This window comes from Umbelopsis ramanniana (genome assembly GCF_025399195.1).
Source record: "Umbelopsis ramanniana AG unplaced genomic scaffold K450scaffold_11, whole genome shotgun sequence".
Lineage (NCBI taxonomy): Eukaryota > Fungi > Mucoromycota > Umbelopsidomycetes > Umbelopsidales > Umbelopsidaceae > Umbelopsis > Umbelopsis ramanniana.
Window position 1 is genome coordinate 350,109 of NW_026252097.1, and position 21,579 is coordinate 371,687.

Consider the following 21,579-nt stretch of genomic DNA (forward strand, 5'->3'; position numbering starts at 1 on the left):
TCAAAGAAAAAAAAAAAAGGTTTGTTCCCGCTTTTTGACATGCAACTGAAGGCTCGAGTACAATTCGACCAGCCGTACACACACGAACTGGTCAAGAGCTCTTTGAAGGATCGCTCAAAATTCGACTGGATTATCGAAGAAGACATCACCGATGACTCCATCGCCGAAGGAGACCAAGTTCATTTGCAATGGCTGGAATATGAGCTGATCAACTGGGATAAGCTTGCCAGCCAGGAGACCGAGACACTTGCAAACTCGTACTGCATTCGAAAAGGATTAATTAGAAAGTCACAGATGGCCTACAACCTGACGAAATACATGTCCAAGCACCCAGACAGCATATTGAAAACAGCCATTCCTGAAACTTGGTTGTTCGAGCTGGATCATATTGACTATCTAGACGAAGCCATGAACGAAGTTTTTGAAGTCGAGCAAGATCTCGCTGATAATGAGGACCTGGAAACGAATAGAAAGGCGTTCATCATTAAGCCTAGTATGGCAAACAAAGCTGCTGGAATTCATATTTTCGATACCATGGAAGGACTTAAATCTTTGTTCGAACGTACTCGATTGGATGACAGTGATGAAGAAGAGGAAGAAGAAGAGAATGACGAAGAGGATGCTGAAGATGACAATCGTGAAAACGAAGATGGTGATAATGAGGGTGCCGAAGAGGAAGAGGAAGAGGAAGAAGTGGACTATGACGATGAAGATGAAGATGAAGAAGATCTCAGTCAAATTCGCGAATGGGTCATCCAACGTTACGTACAACACCCGTTGTTGCTCTGCGGAAATCGCAAGTTCCATGTTCGCGCATACGTTTTGGCTGTATCCAACATTCAAGTATACCTTTATAGCGATATGCTAGCCCTTTTTGCACTTAAGCCGTTCGACGAATCCGACTTATCTGATCAATTGTCCCACATCACAAACACCTGCATCCAAACTGGCGAAGACACATTTGTTGAAAACGACTCTGTTAAATTGTTCTGGGACCTTAAGAATGAAGAGGGTGTTACTCAGGAAAATCTCGACTCCATGTTTAAGCAAATGCAAGAAACGCTTCGTGATCTCTTTGACGCATGTTCTAGTGAGATGACAACCTTCCAAGCCATTCCTAACGCCTTTGAACTATATGGCGTCGACTTTTTGATTGATAGAGATATGCAAGTCTATTTCTTGGAGGCAAATGCGGTATGTATTTCCTTTCTTTGATTGATTGATATGTAATTGAGTTTGATCCTAACTCACTGCGTGTCCTCAAAGTTCCCCGATTTCAAGCAGACAGGCAATGAATTGCAGCATATCATCAGTGACCTCTTTGCAGAAACGATTCAACTGGCGGTCGATCCGTTCTTCGAAAGCAGCGGTGCCGACACATCCTCATCGGTACGCAAAGAACAAACACCTTCCAAATTTGTCAAAGTATTTGAGCGACAGTTACTCGGCCCTCGTTAGCCTATCTTAATGTATCTCAACGTTTATATTACATTGATACTATTTAGACAATAGCATAATAGATTCCTAATAGTACAATATTGTTTTCGCATTCATCTACATACCCCCTGCGCTTCCAGAGTATACCTTGGTGAGTCGCTCAGTGCCACCTCTAATTTTGGTCCAGGTAACTGGGCACCTTCCATGATCCTCAACATATCGGTAGGCGCACGTGTAGCAGAACACATAGCCAGATGGCAATGCTGTGGGATTATTGATTGGACGGGTCAGACAAAGGGGACACGTGTTTGGCGTCGATGGTACTTTGGTTCCTCGTGGGTCAGGCTACAAAGGAAAAGAAAAATAAGCATTTGCGTTGAACTGAGGACTAAGGATGAAAGGTACATTACCTTGACCTTCTCAGGGGGTGGAATAATATTGGCTTCCTCGTCTCCATAGGCTCCGGTTCTTCCTCCGCCTCGAGCGAATTCCGAAGCATACCACCATTCCAAAAACTTGAAGAAGAAAATGGACATCGGAAGCAAAACCTTCAACAGCTCAATCATCTTACCCAGCACAGTGCCGAGGAAGTGGGTAGATCGACCGATGACAGAGGTAGGCTGGACAGAAGGTACTCCCATCATGGATTTTTCATAATGAGCTCGCTGTGGAAGAGGAATGGTTTGTGAGTCAAGAGAAATTACCTTGGTATCAGGTGAGGACATATACTCACGTAGTCATCCATACTCATTCTCTTGACTTCTATGTCAAGAATGCGAAGCCAAGGAGTATAATATTTTGTTTTGCCAAATAGATAGCCGATATTATAGCATAAATTAGATCCATAGTACAACATGTTAACAACAGGATATACTTTTCGGAAGATTCGCTTCAGGTGAACAACAGCTTTAGTTCTGACAGACGCAGAGGGGTCGTTTAATATCTCCAACTCCCGTTCCTCTTGCTCGTTCTCCCCCAGTAATGAAGCTGACGCTCCACCTGACACCTGTGAATAGAGCAAATCCAGCTTGCTTTTTATATATGGAAGGCCAACCAGGAACAATAGCGATCGATTGATGTCCTTAGTAGATAGCTTTTGGCTGGATTGATCGCTTCCTGGAGCAATGAATTGGCCATTTGTAGCAGCCTGGGTAGCGACTCTCTTAAGGCCATAGAAATTTTCGGCAAATGAAGCACCTAGTAAAAGGTTACATAAGTCACAATGGCGCTTGTAATTAAAACCCCACCCAAAATGAATCACATACCCCACTCCTTCAAATAATGTCGTTCGATTAATAGCATGAGGCCAGCGTAGAATTCTTCGTGCTTATTGACAATGCGAATCAAAAATCTCGGATATCGTTGAGCATAGACCTGCAACGGAAGGAAATTAGTAAGAAACGTCCTATGCAGTGCAGTCGAAAGCCCTGTCAAATAACTTACAGCAAGTACATATTGCACTGCAGGTTGTAGCATCTCTCTGAGCTTCTCTTGAGCAATCAGTTCAAACAAGGAGGGCCGGTAGGCGTCCTCTTGCGAACCCAATGCGCTCATGAACTCCATTTTGAGCTGAATGTACGAGTAAACGGTAGAGTCTGTGAAATGAGAGTGGGATTTGAGCTTTGTCATGTGAAGTCCAAATCCAAAATTGAAAAGACTCATAAAATCCAATCGACGTCACATAGGCATTTTCAGCTCAGGCTCAAACGGGAAGCCAAACAAGGCTCAAAAAACTGGCACCCAACGCACGAAGCCGTTCCCAGAAACCCTTTCCAACTCCCAATTACATCTAATCGGTTGATAGCCATTACATCTCTTAGACGTTCCTACCACTTGCTTTTAAAAAACTTAACTTGCATTAAGCTCAGATCCGTAAAAAATGTCGTCTGAAGTCGACACTGAGCTCGTGCAGCTCGAATTATCGCCTCAATTAAGAGCAAACTCATCGTTCATGAAGATCATGGCAACTTTGTTTTACTATGGAAACTCTGCAATGAATGCTGCTCAACTTGTTGTTGCAGTACGTGCCCTGAATCTTTTGCCACTTAGGTAAGACTTGTTTCAATTTTGAATCCAAGGTATAGCCCATGTGCAGGGCTAGGCCATTGAGCCCTACCAGTGCCCATGCTTTTCTCAGTCTTTGTTTCATCACGAGCGGTCAAGCATCCCAGGGCCTAGATCAATAGTTTTGCCATGCGGCTATTTTCTCACGCGATTCTCCCTGCATGCGTCATTTTACCATCAAATTAACTGACCTTTTTTTGTACCATTAACAGAGGCGAAACACCGAGAAGTACAATTCAAGGAATTATCTCTACGTCCAGAAAGACAGCAAGAGACCTGCATCAGCCCGACCCATTTCAAATTGATAGAGATAACAGTGCGCGAGGGGCTGTATACTCCATAGCACCAGAAGTCTTGAATGGTGCTGAACCTCTACAAGGACATGATGTTCCTGACGAGCCTATCGTCCTCAAACCTGTACGTCGCGAAACTACTGGCTCTTCTGGAGGTGGTGGTGGTAGTGGAAGCTCCATGATTAATAAGCGAGCAAGGAAGGCTCCAAAACCATATGAACCTTCATCCTTCCGCCCAAGTTCAAAGTCCAGTAAGCTGCGGCGCCCTGGATCAAAATCGAGCAATGGCTCATCTAAATCACGTACACGCAAGGTCCAATATCGGGATGATTCAGATTCTGATCTGTTTTCGGATGACGACGATGTAGATACTGATGATAGGTACGTCTGACTTACCTTTCTTTTGATTCTTTTTTCTCTTTTTAAAAAAAAAAAAAAGAAAGGAAGACATTAACAGCCAGCATCTATCTAGCGCTTCGGGTACAGGTTCACCTAATGGCTCTCGATCCAATTCGCGTGACCGCCTACCTATAGATGATGACACAATCAAAATATATTCATTGCTGTATGCACCGCCGACAGATGACCTCAACTATATACAAACAGCCAATGTTGAACGATATCCAGCAGCTTCTCATTTTGCTGTGTCACAACAGACTGGCTATTCATACCCGCGATTCCGATCACACGACAAAATCAAGATACCAAAAGACTGCTGCGAAGATAGGTTTGCTGTTCGCGACATCAAATTGCTAGACGAAAAGACACAAGAGCTCTCGATAGCTGGTAGAGTCTTCGTTCTTGCAGATGGTCATGGTGGTCCAGGTTGCTCAGAATACTTTATCCGACACGTCCCAGTTGCCGTTCAAACCATATGCGCAAAATATACAGCGGAACAAGTGAGCGAGCTCGAAATCCAAACTAAACTGGAAGTCGAGTTCAAAGATATGGTTGCTGAATTGGATGAAGAGTATCTTTCCATCAAGCGCGAGGAATTTCAAAAACAAGCAGAATTAATGGAAGTAGATAAGGCAAAGAAATTGGAACCAGCGACGGCTGGTGACTCTGATGCCATGGAGACAGACGAGGCATCCGACAACCCCGGCACAAAAGTGAATAATGACGGATGTACACTCATCATTAACTTGCTGGTGGGCGAATGGCTTGTTAATATCAACGTTGGCGACTCGAGAACCATTCTGATGTCAGCTCCAGAGTATACGAAAACCAACGTGAACGGCTATGATTATAGCAATTCACCAGTGATTGATCAAAACTACAAGATGGATGTCGTGTTCGCATCGCAAGACCATAAACCCTATTTAGAGCATTTGGCGCGCGAAATCATGGACAAGGGCGGTGAATTTGTTGATTCGGTTCAAAATCGGGTAATTCGAGTAGATCTTGATAAGACCAAGGATGATGGAAATCGACATGCAAAGCGACTGGCCTTAAAACATGCTCGTATTCGACCTCGCGATTACCAACCTCCTGCCGGCCACGAGTACTGGAAAGCCAACTCTTCTTCTCCTAATTCCCCATTCACCATTAATGGCAATGGGCAACAAGTCAAAGTTCGTATACGTGACGATAAAATCCCATCTCTCAATGTAGCCCGGTCGTGCGGTGACTTGGACTTCAAAATGGACCCCAAACGCAAGATCATCTCATGCGAACCTGATATCACTTTTGTTCGGGTTCTGGACCACAGTCATCGACAACAAGTAGCTCATGAAGGAAATGCCATCGTCGACAGCAAAACTAAACCAAGACGCTATTTCTTATTCATGAGCAGTGATGGATGTTTCGATCATATGCATGAAGAAATTCCAGAGAAACAGAACCGAATCGTTGCCAAAGGACTCGGACATTTCATTGAAGAAGGAGAAAAGTTTGGAGAAGCTTACTGGAGTCGAGAAGAAGATGAGATACTGGATGCTTTGGAAAAGCAAGCAAGTGACGCCGCCGCGACAGCCACTCAACCGCCTAGTAGTGCTACCGACATTTCTACGGTGAAACCCGCTGCAGACACCACCAATTCCCACGAAAACACCATTGACAATACGACAACAGCCATGGAAACCACCGCCACAGAGGACGGAGCTACTGCAGATGTGTCAGCGACTATTGATCATACTGCAGGTACACCCATGCAAACCGATACACCGCCTGTTATGGATGGAGTAGACCCACCAAGGGCTGCACCTCGACCCTTGCTGGTGGTGCCTGAGTTGCCTAGAGAAGAAATCAAACGACGTCGTATTAAGGAGCGCATCTTAGCGAATACCGTGCGATATTTCACCAACCGTGAAGGAGATCTCGCTGTTTTTTCATCCACACTTCAGGATTATGATGATTGCACTATTGTCCTTGTGGAGATATAAAACAACAAAAAGAACCACCTCCGCTCAAAACAAAACTCTTCTGTCATTTCTTTACTTTAGCCTGTAAATGTAGTCCTCAGATGCTTCGCCCTTGATATCGATGGTCTGTACATAATTGCAACCTCTTTTTCCCTCCTCACGACCCATGTTTCCTCTCTTCTCTCTCTCTTTCTGTCTCTTCTTCCGTGCCCCATACGTTTTGTTCTGCTCGATAATAAAACAGATCCTATTCATCGAAGAAGGTTTATGTCAGCTCCGTTTTTCCCCAAATGAGTTTCTAATCTACCCGCTCTAAAAGAATAACCGGGAAGCACACAGCCTATTTTACGTGCCGAATAAAAGAAGGACCCACCCCCACGTAACTTACTCTACACTTACCCCACATCTCTGCCATTTAGACATGTCCATTCAACTCAAAGGAAAAGCTGCATTGTAAGTTGGTTCCATTCACACGCACGCGGGCAGAGGACATGCCTCTTACTCATTCTCGGTTATTTCCAGCGTCACTGGTGGCGGTACTGGTCTTGGTGCTGCTGTATGCGAACTTTATGCCCAAGAAGGCATGAACCTCGCTATTGGCTACAGCCGCTCTTCCACTGACGCAGAGGCTCTTGCCAAGAGACTCTCTGAGACCTACGGCATCAAGGCTTACACTGTCCAGGCCGACCTCTCCAAGACTGGCGTGGCCGAGAAGTCCGTGGATGAAGCCTACGAGCTTCTTGGTGGATTGGACGTCTTGGTCAACAATGCAGGCATGACCAAGTTCTGCGCCTTTGACGACCTTGATGGTCTCCAAGAAGAAGACTGGGATAATATCCTCACTGTCAATACTCGTTCTGTGTTCTTCACCTCCCGTTCTGCACTCAAGTACTTTGTCAAGAACAAGGATGGTGGCTGCATCATCAATACCACTTCCGGTAAGTTGCCGAAATTGACCACGACGTTGCCAAATAGTTGACTGACTTTATTGTAGTGGCTGCCTCCAGGGTCGTCGGTTCCTCCATCGCATATTGCACAAGCAAAGCCGGCATGTCCCATGTCACCAGGTGCTTGGCCCGAGCCATGGGTAAGGACAATGTCCGTGTCAACGGTATTGCTCCCGGATTTTTGGAAACCCGCTGGCAACAGGGTAGAGAGAAGGACGCACGCGCTGCTGCTGCCGTTTCCGCTCTGCAAAGAACCACCTCCATTGAAGAATGCGCTGAACCCTATGTCATGCTTGCTAAGAACGCAAGCATTACCGGCGAGATCATTACCGTTGATGCTGGTCTGAGCGTCGGAACCACTGTTATGTAATGTCGAATACCGTCATGCTGGCCATCTTTCTGCACAGGACATAACGATTTCGAAATAAAAATATAAAGGCAAAAAATCCCCATTGACCTGGTGAAAAGAACAATGGAGTTTGAAATTATAAATTGAGCAGAAAATTAGGGATCGACAGCCCAATTTATTGAGTGTAGCCATCAAGGCTTTTAAAAAAGAATAATTCAATAGAAACGTCTTGAAAAATATGACACTGATTACGGTATAATGTACAAACACGACAAAGCTCCTTTAGCACATTTGAGCGCAAGACATGCTACGTGGTCGCTTGATGCAAAGACACACAGCGGCTATGAAGATGGCGACAACGACGATGACAGCAGCCACTGCTCCAGTGGTAGAAGTAGTGAGGCCACGCTTCACGATTAGATGGGATATTTGACTTTCATATGCATTGGTATAGGTATCCATGATGGGTAGGAATGAAATGTGTGTAGTTTAGGATATGATGGTGTTGTGAGGGGTATGCGGAAAGGAAGGGAATAGACTCGAACAAAATCGAGATGGTGCGCAAGATGAGAGAACAAGAAAAAGATGAATGGAATCTCGAGATGCCGCAACGGAAAATTGGTTGGCTCTCCCCACTAGCTTACAAGGCGTTAGACTCCATATTAGAACTCCCACCACTTCTTCTGAGCCTGTCGTTCATTGTAATCCTTAATGGCCTTTAAAAAGTCTCCAGAAGCTTGGTTGACTTCTTTAAACTTTTGATCCAGCTCATTCAAGCGTTCTCCTCTCTCATTGACCTTGTTGTTAAGTTCCTGGAAAACGTTTCCTTGCCCTTGCCCTGGTGTCTGCTGTCGTTTTTGGGTGCTTGGCGCCTTGGGCAGGGGCCGATCTTTTCCACCAACTAAAAAAAATTTTGTGTTAGTAACCAGGGCAATTTATGTGGATCAGCGAATCATTGAACAGCATAATTTACCCAGTAAGTCTAATTCTTGCAAGCTCAAGCTTTCTCTCTGAAGACCAGCCGTAACACTCGCAAACCATGATTTGTTACCGGTGGCCGTGTGAGAGCTTGGTCGCACTGGTAAATTGCGACTTGGGTCATGCAACTTAATGGATTCTTCGTATCGCCTGTGGAAAAAAATTCGGTCATTATACGGTCCAAGTGTCACAACTACTCCTTCCACACAACATGTTGTATTTATAGAATAACTAACTCACATGTTTGGCTGAACTAGGAAGGCAATTTGCGCTACCTCCATGGGATCACTTGATACCATGAGCCGACCATCTTGAAGAATCTGTGATCGCACCTTTTCATATCGTGTCTCTACTGTCCCAATAAGTTCCAATTGAGGTAATGAAAATACGTCCAAGTTTCCATTCGAAAGGAGACACGCCAGTGCAATGCCACCTACCATTTTTTTTCACATCAGATAGTGCAAAAGTAATATATACTTTGGTTATATGATAACTTACCGTCACAACGAACAAGATTTGAACTGCGAATACTGGTATTGGTGTCTTCTTCAGTGACCTCGGCAGTACTGAAGCTGAACAATTTAAGTGGGGATACGTTCAGGTGAACCCGTATACCCATTTCGGTAACAATGATGCAAAAGTGCGGATTCTTTTGTACCCTCATTCGTGATGCTTTGGGACTGTCGGAAGTATCGCGAGTCGTCTTACTGCGGCGAGGTGAAGGAGAAGCTTTACTGGATTTGCTTTGCTTTCTGGTCAAAGAACGTTTCAAAAATCCAGATGCACCATCCGCTGTCGCCTCCTCCTCTTGCTCAGCGACAGGCTGTTCCAGAGGTTGTGCAGGCAGACTAGGCACGGGCTCTGCGCTAAGAATAGTTTCTTTATCTGCTTGAGTGTCAACATTGACATCTGATGTGTGCTCCTGTCCTTGAAGATCGATGACATAGACATCCTGAATTCGGGACCCAAGAGGGCCGAAAACTTGATCTGATCCCAACACCGTCCATGAAGAATTATCGTCGCCCAAGCTGATTTGCCACAGGCTGCCATCCGACTTGCCAACCAGTAACTGCAAAACGCTTATCTTGTCTGTATGACAATGGTCAGATAACATTCCAAATAGAGAAATTACATCTGTAATGGCTATATTTACGTACCTGAATTGGGAGGATAAGAATGAACAAACTTGACCATCGTGATGGCTATGTCAGCGGCTGCTTCATCAGTTTGAGTGTCTTCGACATTTCCATCATCTACTGGTCCAGATCCGATAGCCGAGTCGAATACAATCCTGCGTGCATGAGTATCCACAATGTAGATATGCCCGCTCTTTGCTGCAACCGCCAATCTGGTTTACCAAGTTCAGACATTTTTTTTATCGTCAGTGCATCACGTACGTAAGGCAATGAAACAAACGTGTACTTACAATCCTGTGCTTGACTGAGCTAATGCAACAATATCATACAATGAGGTATGAAGAGTGAAGTCTGGCACATACATTCCGGGTTGGTATTGTTTCTGTGGGTGAATCTCAATGCGAGGTGCGTTTTGTAAACAAAAATGTTCAAGTTGTTCGACAAGATGTTGTTCTATGTTGCCGATTGAAGTTGACTTTGGACTTTCCGTTACCGGTACGGCTGTCGGTGCTTGCGGTGAACCAGATGTTTCTGCCACAGGCTCATGTGATGGTGGATCGCTAACAAATGGATTTGTGGAATCGGCGCCAGATCCTGAAGTTGGTGAAGCATGTTCATCGGATGCCATGGGAAGATCTGTATCTTCCGTGGTCATAGACTCTACATAACTGTCAAGTGTTTCCAGGTTCTTCTGCGTCATCCGCAAATCATGAACTACATGGCTGTTATTTTCGCTTTCTGTCACAGGTTCCTTCTCCTCAGGTCGATTCAGCACAAAGCAAATCACAGCACCAGATGCATAAGCGACTGTCAACAATCCTGTGTTTTCCGAAAAGTCGAACAGGGTTATTTCAGATGGTTGTGCGAGGAATTGTTGCGTACGTAGTGTATGCTGAGGTAGTGGTCGCAATGAAACAAAGGAAGAATCCCACATCCGTATGATACCACTCTCATGCGCTGTAATCATCAAATCGGCGGTCTCTAATCGATACACATGCCTTGGTCCGGCAATGCCACCAGTCAGTGGCAAATAAGGTTGGCGGGCAGAAGTGGGCGGTGGAGCCATCAGTGCCTCATACAGCTGACCGTCAACATTAGTATATTGACGAAATTGTCGGAGCCATGGTGAAGAAAATGAGAAGGCGGATGGCAACAAGAATTCAGCATAACCTTGTTGAAGGCTGAAAGCTAAGATTTCTCCTTTTGTCGTCAATACAGCAAGACCTAAAGGATCATGTGTGCCCAGAAAATATGGAGACGTCCAAGGCATGATGGTAAAATCACCCACTTCAGCTTGTACTGGAAGGATGGATTGTCGTGCTGGATCTCGGAAAGTCGAATCCTTGTTGAACATCAGCACATTAATTCCATGATTGTCCGAAGGATGTGTACCTCCGGCTACGACAAGATAGGTTTCTGAAAAGTCAGCATTTGAGCACCATGCCAGACGATAAATGGGTTCGTTCAAAACGGTTCTGTCTTGATTTTTATGGTGTTCTTGAAAGACATAGCGGTAGGCGATAGGCTGATCTTCATGTTGAATATCCCACAAACACAACAGTCCATCGTCGTATCCGACTACAAATTGGGACTCGCCGTTAGGTTTCCAGCTCATGGCCGTAACTCTCGACCTGTGAGCCGCCGATGTGCCAAACTCGAACACACGAACAGCAACGTTGTCTCGAAGGTTCCAGAGAATGACGGCCGTTTCGTAGGCAATAAGCAGTTGGTTGAGGTCGGTGGAGTGAAATTGAATGTCTGACACTAGCTCGACCTTTGGATGGCGCAGCTTTGGTGAGCCTTCCAGTCCTCGTTTCATTTGCTCTTCGGCTTGGAATTTCTGCCACTCTGTCATCAGATCAGGAATTCGATACGGTGACATTTTTCCAACACGCAAGTCGAAGACGTCAATGGTCCCATCTGCCAGTCCTAAGAAGAGCCAGTCCGCACCAGGCACTATTTCTATACTAGTCACATATCCACGAACAGCTAGAGTCGAGTAAATACGTTGAGTGTTGAGATCAAAGACCGTCAATATGTTGCGACTGTCGACGACGGCAAGTTTAGGTTGACCACATTGGAATGTCAAATACTTGATAGGAGCAGGCTTTTCAATTTGTAAAGTGCATGATATGCCTTTCCCGAAAATCTTTACACAGCCTTTCTTCGTACCTAGCCGAAGAGCATTTCCGACGCGATGAACCATGATGAGCATGCATATGTGTTTCTCTCCATTCATGAAATGCTACTTACCAATAGCCAAAATACTTTGTACCGGATCAAACCCAATAGAGGTAGCAGGGCCGGGAGTACCGTAGGTTGCGACCTTCCATATTTTGAAAGTTATTTTACGTGGCACTACCTAGCAAAGAGGAACGTTATCAGTGGGCTTCAAACTTACATTTTCCAGAGCGAAGTGATTTGCGGTGATAGCTGTGGAAAGAGGGTCTTCCAGTCTCTTGTCTCTGGCCAGGGCAGCTCTTGCTGTACCTGTCTCTTTTGCCCAGGACTTAAAAGCACCTAGTCTTTCGAATAAAGCCATGAGGTATTGCGGGTAGGACAAAGGCGGAAAGTGGACCCAGGCTCATATAATCAGTGCATTCTTTTTTGAGACACCGCTAAGCAATTCGTGGTTTTGGCCCTGGCTTGTAAGCAAGCAGGCCTGAGCTGAGCTGCTTTGGCTCCCCTGCTATGAGCTTGGTGGTACACGACTGCAACACACCACACCACGCCGCTCTCCTTTTTATCACCCATCGATCAATTACCGCAAACAGTCAATTACGTGAACAAACGGAGCTGTTATGGTTTGTGGCCTAATACACACCCACTTGACCACATGACAACCCACGTACCGTAGATCTTGTCCTGCTTTTCAAATGTCTACTTCGGCTCAGATGTAGGTGATGAAAACAGGCGTGCTTTTATGAAAAATAGCCATCAAATCAAGCAAATCTCGGTAGTTACAGTGGATAGCTAAAGCGGCCAGTCAAATTTAAAGAAGTTACAGCCCTATTGGCCTCCAAAGCCTAGTCTTCCCATGGACTCAACCATGCCGTCATAACTTCATAGCATGTACAACAAGGAAAAGATTGTCCAAAATGGAAAGGTGATATTCAATTGCTTGCCTAACAATCACAAACACGTATAAAAAGGACGCAACGCCCTGTTACATTTTGAATATTATCATACTCTCTTCAAACATGAAATTCTCTCTCGCTCTCGTTACCTTGATGGCTGCTGCTGCCATGGCTAAGCCCACCGACAGCTCAATGGACTCCTCGGACATGGCTACTGCCACTGCTTCTGGAACCGATTCCGCATCCATGTCCATGAACACCGCCGCTGCCTCTTCCTTGGCTTCCATCCTCTCCTCTGTCTCCTCCAATGCTGCCAGTGTTTTCACCAACTACCCCAGCGCCTCCTTAACTTTGAACGTCAGCGCCTCTGGAACGTAAGTTGAATTCTATTTTTTTTTCTTTTCTGGGGAAATGCCCAAGGCACTTACATCATTGTATAACTTTGTGTAGTACCGGTATGCCTGCTTCGGCCACCGCAAACTCCTCTGCTGCTGCTACCTCCAGCAGCTCTGCTGCCAACAAGAACGTCATCATGGGAGCCTCCGCTCTTCTCATTGCCGTCGCTGCTGGTGCTCAACTCTTGTAAATTCCTTACATAGTACCCTATTTAAAATGTCGCCCCCTTTGAGGCTTCATAAACGCTTTACCCCACACCTACCTTAAAGAACATTTGTTAGTACTATCTATTATTTAAGAATAAAAGTTTCCTCGGAGAGAACATTACCCATGTTTAACAGAAGAAAAAGAAAGAGTCTTTGCCCGTTGCATTAACCTGTTTGTCTCGGCGTTTTTCAATCTGTCGCTGAAACACTGACGTTTGAGTATTCTCAATAAATGTGTTGAAAGGCTACGCATCGTGAAGCGTATTTCCCTTTCCTACTTCCTATTGTCATGTCGACGTTTGATAACACCAACTACGAAAAAAATGCTGGTCAAGGTAGTGTGTTTTATAATCCAGACTTACCTCTTTGATCACGAAGTACTGACGTGAATTTTTGCCCATTCCCATTTTCCTTGGCCACCCAAAAAAAAAAAACCTCAGCCGCATCATACGGCCAAACTAATGTAAACACGGGTACTGGAGCTTATGGTGCATCTACTGCTGACAATGGTGCTTTCGGTGGGTCTGGTACTGGAGCTTATGGTGGGTCTACCGCTGGTACTGGAACTGGAGCTTATGGTACATCTGGAACTGGAACTGGAGCTTATGGTACATCTGGTACTGGCACTGGTGCTTATGGTACTTCTACCACCGGTACCGACACTTACGGCCAATCCACCACTGGAGCTTATCCTGAAACCGCTTATACGACCCCCGGCGCCAACAAGGAAAGTACTGGCTACCCCGGCACTAATTTTAATGCCACAGCACCCGAGGGTGCTTATGCTCAAGACGCCGGATACGGTCAATACAGCGATCCCAACACTCAGCCTCCAAATAACTTCATGGCGGCCAAGACTCAACAATTCACTGCATACTACACGCCTGAAGATTCATCGCTCATGTGGAAGAGAAGACTTTGCACTGCGCTTTGCTGTTGTATTTGCCTAGGTCTTATCATTGGTATTCCCGCTGGTTTCACCAGTGGTCATAGCAACGCCGGATGCGAATGCTGGACCAACAATGACTGCTACAGTTACTACGGACCAGGTGTTTACTGCTACTCCGACTGCAGATGTTATCGCTGATAGAGACATCATGGAATGCATTGATGATGAAACATATAATACGTTTATAAAATTTTTACGCATCCATTGAATAATAATATGCTAATAAAGTAATGCCCCAAAAAAAAAAAAAAAAGAATTCGTGGCCAGTGTAGGTCTGTGGATCAACGAGCTCTCCGGGACTTTTACATGAAATTGTGAATTTGTAGTGACATACCCATGGCAACTCTTTTCATCTCATGTTGGAGAAGGATTGTATCCAATATAACTGCTGCTACCCACAATTCTCCAGACCACTCAACATTACCATATCGGTATCCATCTGTAACCGGAATTTTCACATTGTTAGCCTCTGTTGCTTCATTAATCCGGTTTCTCAAAATAAAATGGGAGTAAAGTCTTGAAACATTCCAAGCTTGCGGCTACTTAACTTTGCTAGCCATTATAACCCTTGTTTCAATTGATAGTATACTACTTACATCAAACCCATGCTGTTGCCTAGCGCTAAGTTATACTCCTTAACATTGTGTTATCATGGGTGGACGGGCCCTCATGCCACCTGCTTGTAAGACTTTATAAGACTAAGATCCAAATTCATTGTTTTAAAAATTTGGAGGGCTGAACAGTCGAACTTGAAAGTAAATCGATCAGACGCTTCTATTTGTAGTTGAATGGTCTGGAGTGCAGATAAAGATACTCTAAAACTACATATTTATTTTACCTGCTTGAGATGGTTGCCCATGCTGCGTCTGCTTGTGTTTGACAAGCGGTCCAAATGAAGATTATGGCTGGTTAGGAAGGTCAGAGCGGCAACACTGCAATAGAAATTTGAAATGAGAAGCTATACTTTATCCATCAACTGACTATAAACGTTGAAATGAGCAAAGCGGTAAAAACTTGTGGCTCTCATCTATCGATTCAATATACAGGCAGATTTGAAACTTCTTAACGTTGATGGACTCTCATTTCATACTCTCAAATTGATGCCACTCACACACACATACGATGTTTTGTTGAACAATCACAGCCTGCTGCTGAATCTCTGTGTAATTCCCAACATTGTATGGCATTGTACAGGGCACAGCATAAGCTAGGCCATACTCCGCCGTCATAGCGAAAACAGCACCGGTCAATGGATGGGTGAAAAATACGTAAATTTAGTTGAATCATAGTAAAAAAGCTCGATATTAAATGGATAACAGGAAGAAAAAGACATGCTTGGTGACAAGGTAGAAGAAGTAAATACGAAAGAAGCTAAACAACAAAAGTGGTATATGTGCATACATTATCGCGTTGGATGCTAGAGTAACAAATGACAAACATGGATGAGGGCTGTAAGATATGATACAGTGATTAATTCTATAACCAACTTGAAAAACCAGAATAGTAAAAGAAAATAAAGAAACGCAGCATCTATATGTTATGACACACCCATCCACTTGGTGAAGAGCGGTCAGGGTTGATTTGCCACAAACCCCAGTAATGACTGTCAAGCTTCATGACCCCAATGGAAGTCACTTCTTGTCGGGTCACTGTCTTTAGTCTAACATAGCCTTCCGCCACCACGTCATGGTCAGACTCCACGGAACGGAAGAGGTCATCATCGTCGTTGCCAAGGCCAGGCGTCGATGGTTCAAGAAGGGAAGTGGAGCTTCTTTCCGAAACCGGGGTATAAGACGTAGTGGTGGGCATTGTTTTGACGGCTTCGATGAAGGAATCAATGTCTGTGACGGGCTTTCCCTGAACTTCCGTGATCCAAACACCGGGTCGAAGAGAGCTTGAAGCAGGAGAACCATAGAGTGTGCATGACACGTAGATACCACCGGGTACTTTCGACACTTGTTCACGCACAGCACGATAAGGCTCTTGGATCAATGCACCTTGCCAGCCAATGATACGGTCTGTTTCCTTGCCATCGAATCGAGTGGTAGGCACCTTCAACTTCAATTCTTGAGTGTCACGGAAGACAATCAATTCCACCATTTCGACATCCATAAGTCGGTTGATGTCGGCCATGTTGGTCACTACTTCGCCATTCATTTGCAGGATAACATCGCCCACCTTGAGGATGGATGCGCATGGGCTAAGGACATCGGTCAAGTTCAAGATGTAATAGAAACGGTGCTTGGACCCGCTTGTAGATTCGATCTTCTTGATCCATTTAGCAGGGACGCCAAGGTCTCGGGCACTGGAGACACCCATGGTCCAGAACTCTACATCCAATGCACGAACACAAGGATGACCATTCATGTACTTTTCGATCATGGGCTCGATCAAGTCGACAGATAGACCAGACATGAATTGCACATCCTTGCCACTATCGTTTTGCGAGGAGAAGCTGAGCCAAAGTGCTTGGACGGAACCATCCGTCTCATCTGCCAAAACGCCTCCTTGACTAGAAATAGTATCGTCCACTTTGATGGACTCAACATTCATGGCGCGCCAGCGAGGTGGTGAGCATTCTCGAGTACCCACACTGCCAGTGGATGAGACCACGGTATGCTTCATCAGCAAAGTCTGATCCCCCGAAAGACCCACAAAGGTAGTATTGTCACCTTGGCGCAATTGCTTCTTTGACATTTTGATGGCTCGAATAGGTGTTTTGCCAAGCAGAGAAGCATCATAGGAGAGCAAGGCGAAATTGTAAAATGGATGAAGGAACTCCAGTGTTCCGTTGAGACTGATACTGTTGGCAAAGTTGATGTGGATGTCGCCCACAGCCATTGGAACGGTATCTCTGTCACAAATGATCAAAGGAGGATTGGTGGAAAGAATGATGCCAGTGCCATAGTAGTGGGTGTTGCTAATACCATCGATCAAGAAAGGCAAATTGAAGTCAATGTGAACAATGGATGGCTGTAGAATCTCGGCCAAGCTCAAGGACGAGTCCAATGCGGGGAAACTAGCAGTGGCAGGCTGCTGATAAAATTTGGCAGTGGTATTAGGCATATCCTGATAGTCCCATAATCCAGTGACATCGTTTCTCTTTGCGATTTTGAACGTAGACCAGTGCTTGTCGACATGCATCAACATGATCTTGTGCTTGTATGCCTTGGAGAGAGTCCAATACTTGATGGGCACACGAGAACCATCAGGTAGTGTTTTCATGACATTAATAAAGTCATCCAAATGTGGGGTAGGGACATTGTTGACTGACACGATCACACTTTTTCTCCAAGCAGACGCTGTGGCAAGCATGTGACCAGCTGAGGCGACATAGACTCCGCCAACAGGGATACCATAGGATTTGGCAAGTTGATAGGATAACTCATTGACAATACCACCACCGACTTCAACGAAACGATCTGGGGTAATTGAGTGAAGGTCTTGAACTTTGATGGTCACCTGCATCAACTGACTAGCTCTCGAGATCGTCAAGGTGATAGTGTCGTTCACGTTATCGTCAATGACTGCAAATAGATCAATGAAGTTGCTTGTGATCTTGCCGTTGCAGGAGAGGAGAATATCGCCAGACATCAAGATGCCATCAGCAGGACCATTTCTCAACAATTGACGAACAACCAAAAGTCCGGTTTCTTGAGGGAACTTCTTTCGGATTTTTTGTTCAACATTGCTTCGCAAGCCAAGTCTGTGAGCTTCGTCATAAGGGATATGCTCAAACTCTGTTTGCAGAGTACCACGGGGTACGGTTAATCCTTGTTGAATGTAGAGGAGAGCACGTTTGATGCGATCCAAAGGTAGGTAGAAACTCGAGGAAGCCTTGCTTGCACCGCCTGCATTCAAAGCAACAGCATGTCCATGAATGTCTAGCACAGGACTACCGCTAGAGCCACCACTGGTTCCCGAAGCCGCCTGTATGTAGAAGGTATTCCAATCGTTGTATTCACCCGTACCATAAAAGGGAGCTCTAAAAAAAAAAGATAATCAGATTAGCAGCTAGCATGTATCGAGAAAAGTGGAAAGTCAATGCCTCTTACCTTCTGTCCAGACGGGCCAATGTGCCGGCCAAAATACTAAGTTTTTCACCAGCATCGTTTCTGTAGAAAGAAGTGTTAGCCGCTGACCGCATGATATACACCACATTATGTTCCATGCACTTACCCTACCACCCTGATATCCAAGCCCACCTTTGCCCGCTCAGGACTTAAGGGAATCTCCTCCAAGTCCATAAACTTGACCTTGGTAGGGTCGAATTGAAGAAAACCAAAGTCGTGAACAGGGTCACGGTAGATAGGCTTCAAGTCAACTTCTTCATAATTGACTAGAACCGCCTGAGCCACAATGGGAGCAGGTGAGACAACGTGTCTGTTTGATAACACCAGACCTCGTTTGGCATCGACCACAAAGCCCGTGGCGGTGTATGAACCTAATAATATGAGTGAAATAGCTTAATTTAGTAACCCTGGATATTAGAAAACGTTATCTCCTGACAAGAGTCAAATTACCTGCTGTCTCCGTATCAAAGCTGCGCACATGACTAGCCTTGATGGACACGATGCTCTGAATGCTCTTTTCCAAAGTACGTTCCCATGATTGTGTGTCCAAAACGGGTTGAGGTGGAGTAGTCAATGGGTCCACTTGAGGTTGAGCTTGGCCAGCAGGTTGACGTAGCAGAACATGGTCAGGGAATAAATCGTCTGCGGATTTTTCAAAAGGTCGAGGTGTATCAAATGGAATGGATTTTGAACGTTGTCGAACAAGAGGGGGCCGTGCGTCTCTCGACTGTCGCTCAAAATGAGGTTTGGTGATGTATGTCAATAGCGAGGGCGACATCATGACCAAGTTGGAAGGAATAAGAGAATGGGAGATAGAACCTTTCAACAAGAGAACCAATGTTTGTCAATGAAGGATGGCTTTTTATATTTGGCCCGCCCTGTCCAATATTTTTTTTTTTTTTTTAGAATAAGCGCTTGTAAAAAAAATAAGGTCAGCACGAAATGGCTTGCCCGGCCACCTGGAAGGCACCTCCCAAAACTGTGACCGTCACACTGCATTTAAAATTTCAAGCCATCTCATTGGTGAAAGTCAATTAATTGGAAGTAGACCCGCTTACCTTGAGCGATTGGTTTCAAAGTCTCGACTTTTGCATACTTCTTTGAAACCCCTTCTGTTACATTGAATGGCGCCATCCGCTCATGGCGTGATACGACTAGAAGCATTGCTGTCAAAGAGAAAGCCAGAAGAGATAACAAAATATTAGTCAATATGTCTCGTATCGGCAACACATCAATTGCACTAATCGGCGAAGCACCAATCGATTTTGCTTATTACAAAAATGGAAAATCTGGCCGACGAAGGTACCCAGGGCAATCAAAGCCGTAGTTGGTGAGTAGAACCTACCCACATCCCTAGAACGGCCCCTGAATTTTAGCGGTGTGTGATCATCCTTTAAGCTATCGTAGTGCAAAGCTAATTGACCTTGTGCTTTCACTCCACAAGATACAACACTGGTACTACCCCCATAAGCGCCTCCAGTCAGGGCTATCATTTTGATTGTAAAAATTTAACCTCTCTCTCAGCCACGGTGAGTCTAATTGTGTAGATAAGGTTAAACGGCGACACCTGACTTGCTATCTCGCGATACGGGACCTAACAATACCTTTCTTCCAATTGGTGTGTTTGTTTAGTATCCCCACACCTGCATATCCGTAGATGAATCGATCTTCGTGTCCACTAGATAAGAAAGTTTACCCGATGGACGATAGCGTGATGAGTAGACCATGCAGCTGGATGTCAAGTAAGGAGATGATCGCAAGCTATCAATGTGTCTAGGTTCATGGCAAGTGGCGGGGATCTTCAGGGCTGTGTGAGGGGCGACGTAAGGCTTTGTTTTTACATGAGTAATCATGGGGTTTACATCAAAAAAAGTTGTATAAAGCTTAGCTAGCAGTGACAAACCAAGGGTGTATGTAGATGAGCATTCAGATGTAAACGAGATGAAGTATGGATAGAGTAAAATGGATGAATGAAACAGCAGCTGAAGCGTACTTGGAAATGTTAAGGCCAGAAAATGCTGTGTGGTAGTGACAATTGTTATTTTGGTTATTGGAATGGCTAGCCACAGAACCTCCATGGGATTTTCTGCAGAACCTGGGTACTCAATGTATGCTAAGGCTATAACTTGAATCCGATAGGCGACGTGCGTGCATCAGAGAATGATTCTATGTATGAGTTAACCTTTTCGTTATTGCACTTGCGTTACTGTCTTTTGAAGCAGCAATGTCATCATGCCGTTGTTGCTGTAACATACGAAATAAACTGGCATATACCCAACAGAACTAAAATTGACTGGAGGTGGTATGTTGTTGATGTCTAGTGTTCATGTATTTCATTTTCTGTTTGTGCCAATGGAGATATCATTGGTGCTCTGCCATGCTGACATTAAAGACGGTGCCGAGAGTGGGGTGCATGGTATAGGTTTGGCTGGCATTTGGTAGTAACAATAAAGAGACAAGTTTCAAAGTAATTTGTTACTCTCAGTTGGATGATAGAGTAATTTATTATATTCTCTGCTCGCCTTCCGATGCAACCGGTAATCAGATTTTGTTGATGCTTAACGTCGCATTACCCCATTACCCCAAGGTTCTTCAACCTTGAAAGCGTGCATTGTGGCCAGCATAACCAATGCAACACTTTCGACAGCCATTTGGCGACAAGGCTAAGACAGCGAGGTCCAGAGTGACAACTGGTTATAAGGCGCAATCGGGCTGCACCAAAATTTATTGCTGGACTATGAACGAGACAACAGGGAGGGGCTCCCTGCACGTCAACGAGGAGGATGGGCGACTGCTATAGATTTTCGAAGAGCCAGTTGACGTGGTCATTCCTTTTTCACTTCCCTTGAGCTTTTGGATCAGTTTGAGTGGAAAAAGGCAGTGTTGATGTAGGACGCCATACAGTCTTGACTCCCCTATCTCGCTTCAGAAGTGTCAAGTATAGCATACATTTTCAATGAATGATGACGATGACTTTTATTTTGGGGGCAGCACCGCCGTTGAGGATGCTTCTAGGCTATACGCAAACCAAGAGCAGAGAGGATTCAAAGAGGGTGCGATGAATGCTAATGGAGATACCTGGCTTCGATCTGTTGATGGGAAGCAAATTGCTCGTGATGCAGCTGTGAAATAAGCAGCTGTCATAGCCAAGGTATGGAGAAGGCATTTGGTGGATTAAAAAATCCGACCGCATGGTCCGATGACGAATTCCAACCATGGATCTTCTAATATGATGCCATTACACTGGCGAAGCATTCAACGGCCCAAGGAATATCCTAGTTAAACATGGTAGTGTCCAAATTAGAGTTGGA

General features: G+C 45.0%; 11 protein-coding genes across 11 annotated transcripts; 5 read left to right on the forward strand and 6 right to left on the reverse strand.

Moving 5' to 3' along the window:
- Nucleotides 1-2: 2 nt before the first annotated feature.
- K450DRAFT_229319 (uncharacterized protein) lies at nt 3-1,506 on the forward strand. The gene is made up of 2 exons (XM_051587068.1): nt 3-1,194; nt 1,267-1,506. Exons 1-2 carry the CDS (start codon nt 40-42, stop codon nt 1,456-1,458), a joined length of 1,347 nt encoding a protein of 448 aa, XP_051447167.1. The 5' UTR covers nt 3-39; the 3' UTR covers nt 1,459-1,506.
- On the reverse strand, nt 1,385-3,017 carry K450DRAFT_185083 (uncharacterized protein). The gene is made up of 5 exons (XM_051584416.1): nt 2,881-3,017; nt 2,703-2,811; nt 2,171-2,634; nt 1,848-2,102; nt 1,385-1,782 (listed from the first exon to the last, which is right to left on the reverse strand). Exons 1-5 carry the CDS (start codon nt 2,998-3,000, stop codon nt 1,555-1,557), a joined length of 1,176 nt encoding a protein of 391 aa, XP_051447168.1. The 5' UTR covers nt 3,001-3,017; the 3' UTR covers nt 1,385-1,554.
- A 133-nt stretch (nt 3,018-3,150) lies between these two features.
- On the forward strand, nt 3,151-6,432 carry K450DRAFT_229323 (uncharacterized protein). Its single transcript, XM_051587069.1, has 3 exons — nt 3,151-3,486; nt 3,714-4,175; nt 4,267-6,432. Exons 1-3 carry the CDS (start codon nt 3,317-3,319, stop codon nt 6,176-6,178), a joined length of 2,544 nt encoding a protein of 847 aa, XP_051447169.1. The 5' UTR covers nt 3,151-3,316; the 3' UTR covers nt 6,179-6,432.
- A 76-nt stretch (nt 6,433-6,508) lies between these two features.
- Nucleotides 6,509-7,605, forward strand: K450DRAFT_229327 (uncharacterized protein). The gene is made up of 3 exons (XM_051587070.1): nt 6,509-6,610; nt 6,680-7,095; nt 7,152-7,605. The coding sequence occupies exons 1-3, from the start codon at nt 6,579-6,581 to the stop codon at nt 7,472-7,474; spliced, it is 771 nt and encodes a 256-aa protein (XP_051447170.1). The 5' UTR covers nt 6,509-6,578; the 3' UTR covers nt 7,475-7,605.
- Nucleotides 7,606-7,646: 41 nt separating this feature from the next.
- On the reverse strand, nt 7,647-8,212 carry K450DRAFT_229330 (uncharacterized protein). The gene has a single exon (XM_051587071.1). The coding sequence runs from the start codon at nt 7,913-7,915 to the stop codon at nt 7,736-7,738; it is 180 nt and encodes a 59-aa protein (XP_051447171.1). The 5' UTR covers nt 7,916-8,212; the 3' UTR covers nt 7,647-7,735.
- Nucleotides 8,016-12,427, reverse strand: K450DRAFT_229334 (uncharacterized protein). The gene is made up of 8 exons (XM_051587072.1): nt 11,969-12,427; nt 11,821-11,893; nt 9,858-11,739; nt 9,589-9,779; nt 8,930-9,520; nt 8,672-8,864; nt 8,427-8,581; nt 8,016-8,354 (listed from the first exon to the last, which is right to left on the reverse strand). Exons 1-8 carry the CDS (start codon nt 12,107-12,109, stop codon nt 8,116-8,118), a joined length of 3,465 nt encoding a protein of 1,154 aa, XP_051447172.1. The 5' UTR covers nt 12,110-12,427; the 3' UTR covers nt 8,016-8,115.
- A 1-nt stretch (nt 12,428) lies between these two features.
- K450DRAFT_229343 (uncharacterized protein) lies at nt 12,429-13,363 on the forward strand. The gene is made up of 2 exons (XM_051587073.1): nt 12,429-13,018; nt 13,095-13,363. The coding sequence occupies exons 1-2, from the start codon at nt 12,768-12,770 to the stop codon at nt 13,228-13,230; spliced, it is 387 nt and encodes a 128-aa protein (XP_051447173.1). The 5' UTR covers nt 12,429-12,767; the 3' UTR covers nt 13,231-13,363.
- Nucleotides 13,364-13,509: 146 nt separating this feature from the next.
- Nucleotides 13,510-14,604, forward strand: K450DRAFT_229346 (uncharacterized protein). Its single transcript, XM_051587074.1, has 2 exons — nt 13,510-13,584; nt 13,687-14,604. The coding sequence occupies exons 1-2, from the start codon at nt 13,536-13,538 to the stop codon at nt 14,331-14,333; spliced, it is 696 nt and encodes a 231-aa protein (XP_051447174.1). The 5' UTR covers nt 13,510-13,535; the 3' UTR covers nt 14,334-14,604.
- Nucleotides 14,605-15,445: 841 nt separating this feature from the next.
- Nucleotides 15,446-19,435, reverse strand: K450DRAFT_229351 (uncharacterized protein). Its single transcript, XM_051587075.1, has 5 exons — nt 19,327-19,435; nt 18,719-19,146; nt 18,375-18,639; nt 18,251-18,310; nt 15,446-18,180 (listed from the first exon to the last, which is right to left on the reverse strand). The coding sequence occupies exons 2-5, from the start codon at nt 19,047-19,049 to the stop codon at nt 15,726-15,728; spliced, it is 3,111 nt and encodes a 1,036-aa protein (XP_051447175.1). The 5' UTR covers nt 19,050-19,146; nt 19,327-19,435; the 3' UTR covers nt 15,446-15,725.
- On the reverse strand, nt 19,262-19,805 carry K450DRAFT_229355 (uncharacterized protein). The gene has a single exon (XM_051587076.1). The coding sequence runs from the start codon at nt 19,759-19,761 to the stop codon at nt 19,474-19,476; it is 288 nt and encodes a 95-aa protein (XP_051447176.1). The 5' UTR covers nt 19,762-19,805; the 3' UTR covers nt 19,262-19,473.
- K450DRAFT_229360 (uncharacterized protein) lies at nt 19,574-20,459 on the reverse strand. The gene is made up of 2 exons (XM_051587077.1): nt 19,873-20,459; nt 19,574-19,803 (listed from the first exon to the last, which is right to left on the reverse strand). Exon 1 carries the CDS (start codon nt 20,344-20,346, stop codon nt 19,897-19,899), a length of 450 nt encoding a protein of 149 aa, XP_051447177.1. The 5' UTR covers nt 20,347-20,459; the 3' UTR covers nt 19,574-19,803; nt 19,873-19,896.
- Nucleotides 20,460-21,579: the final 1,120 nt, after the last annotated feature.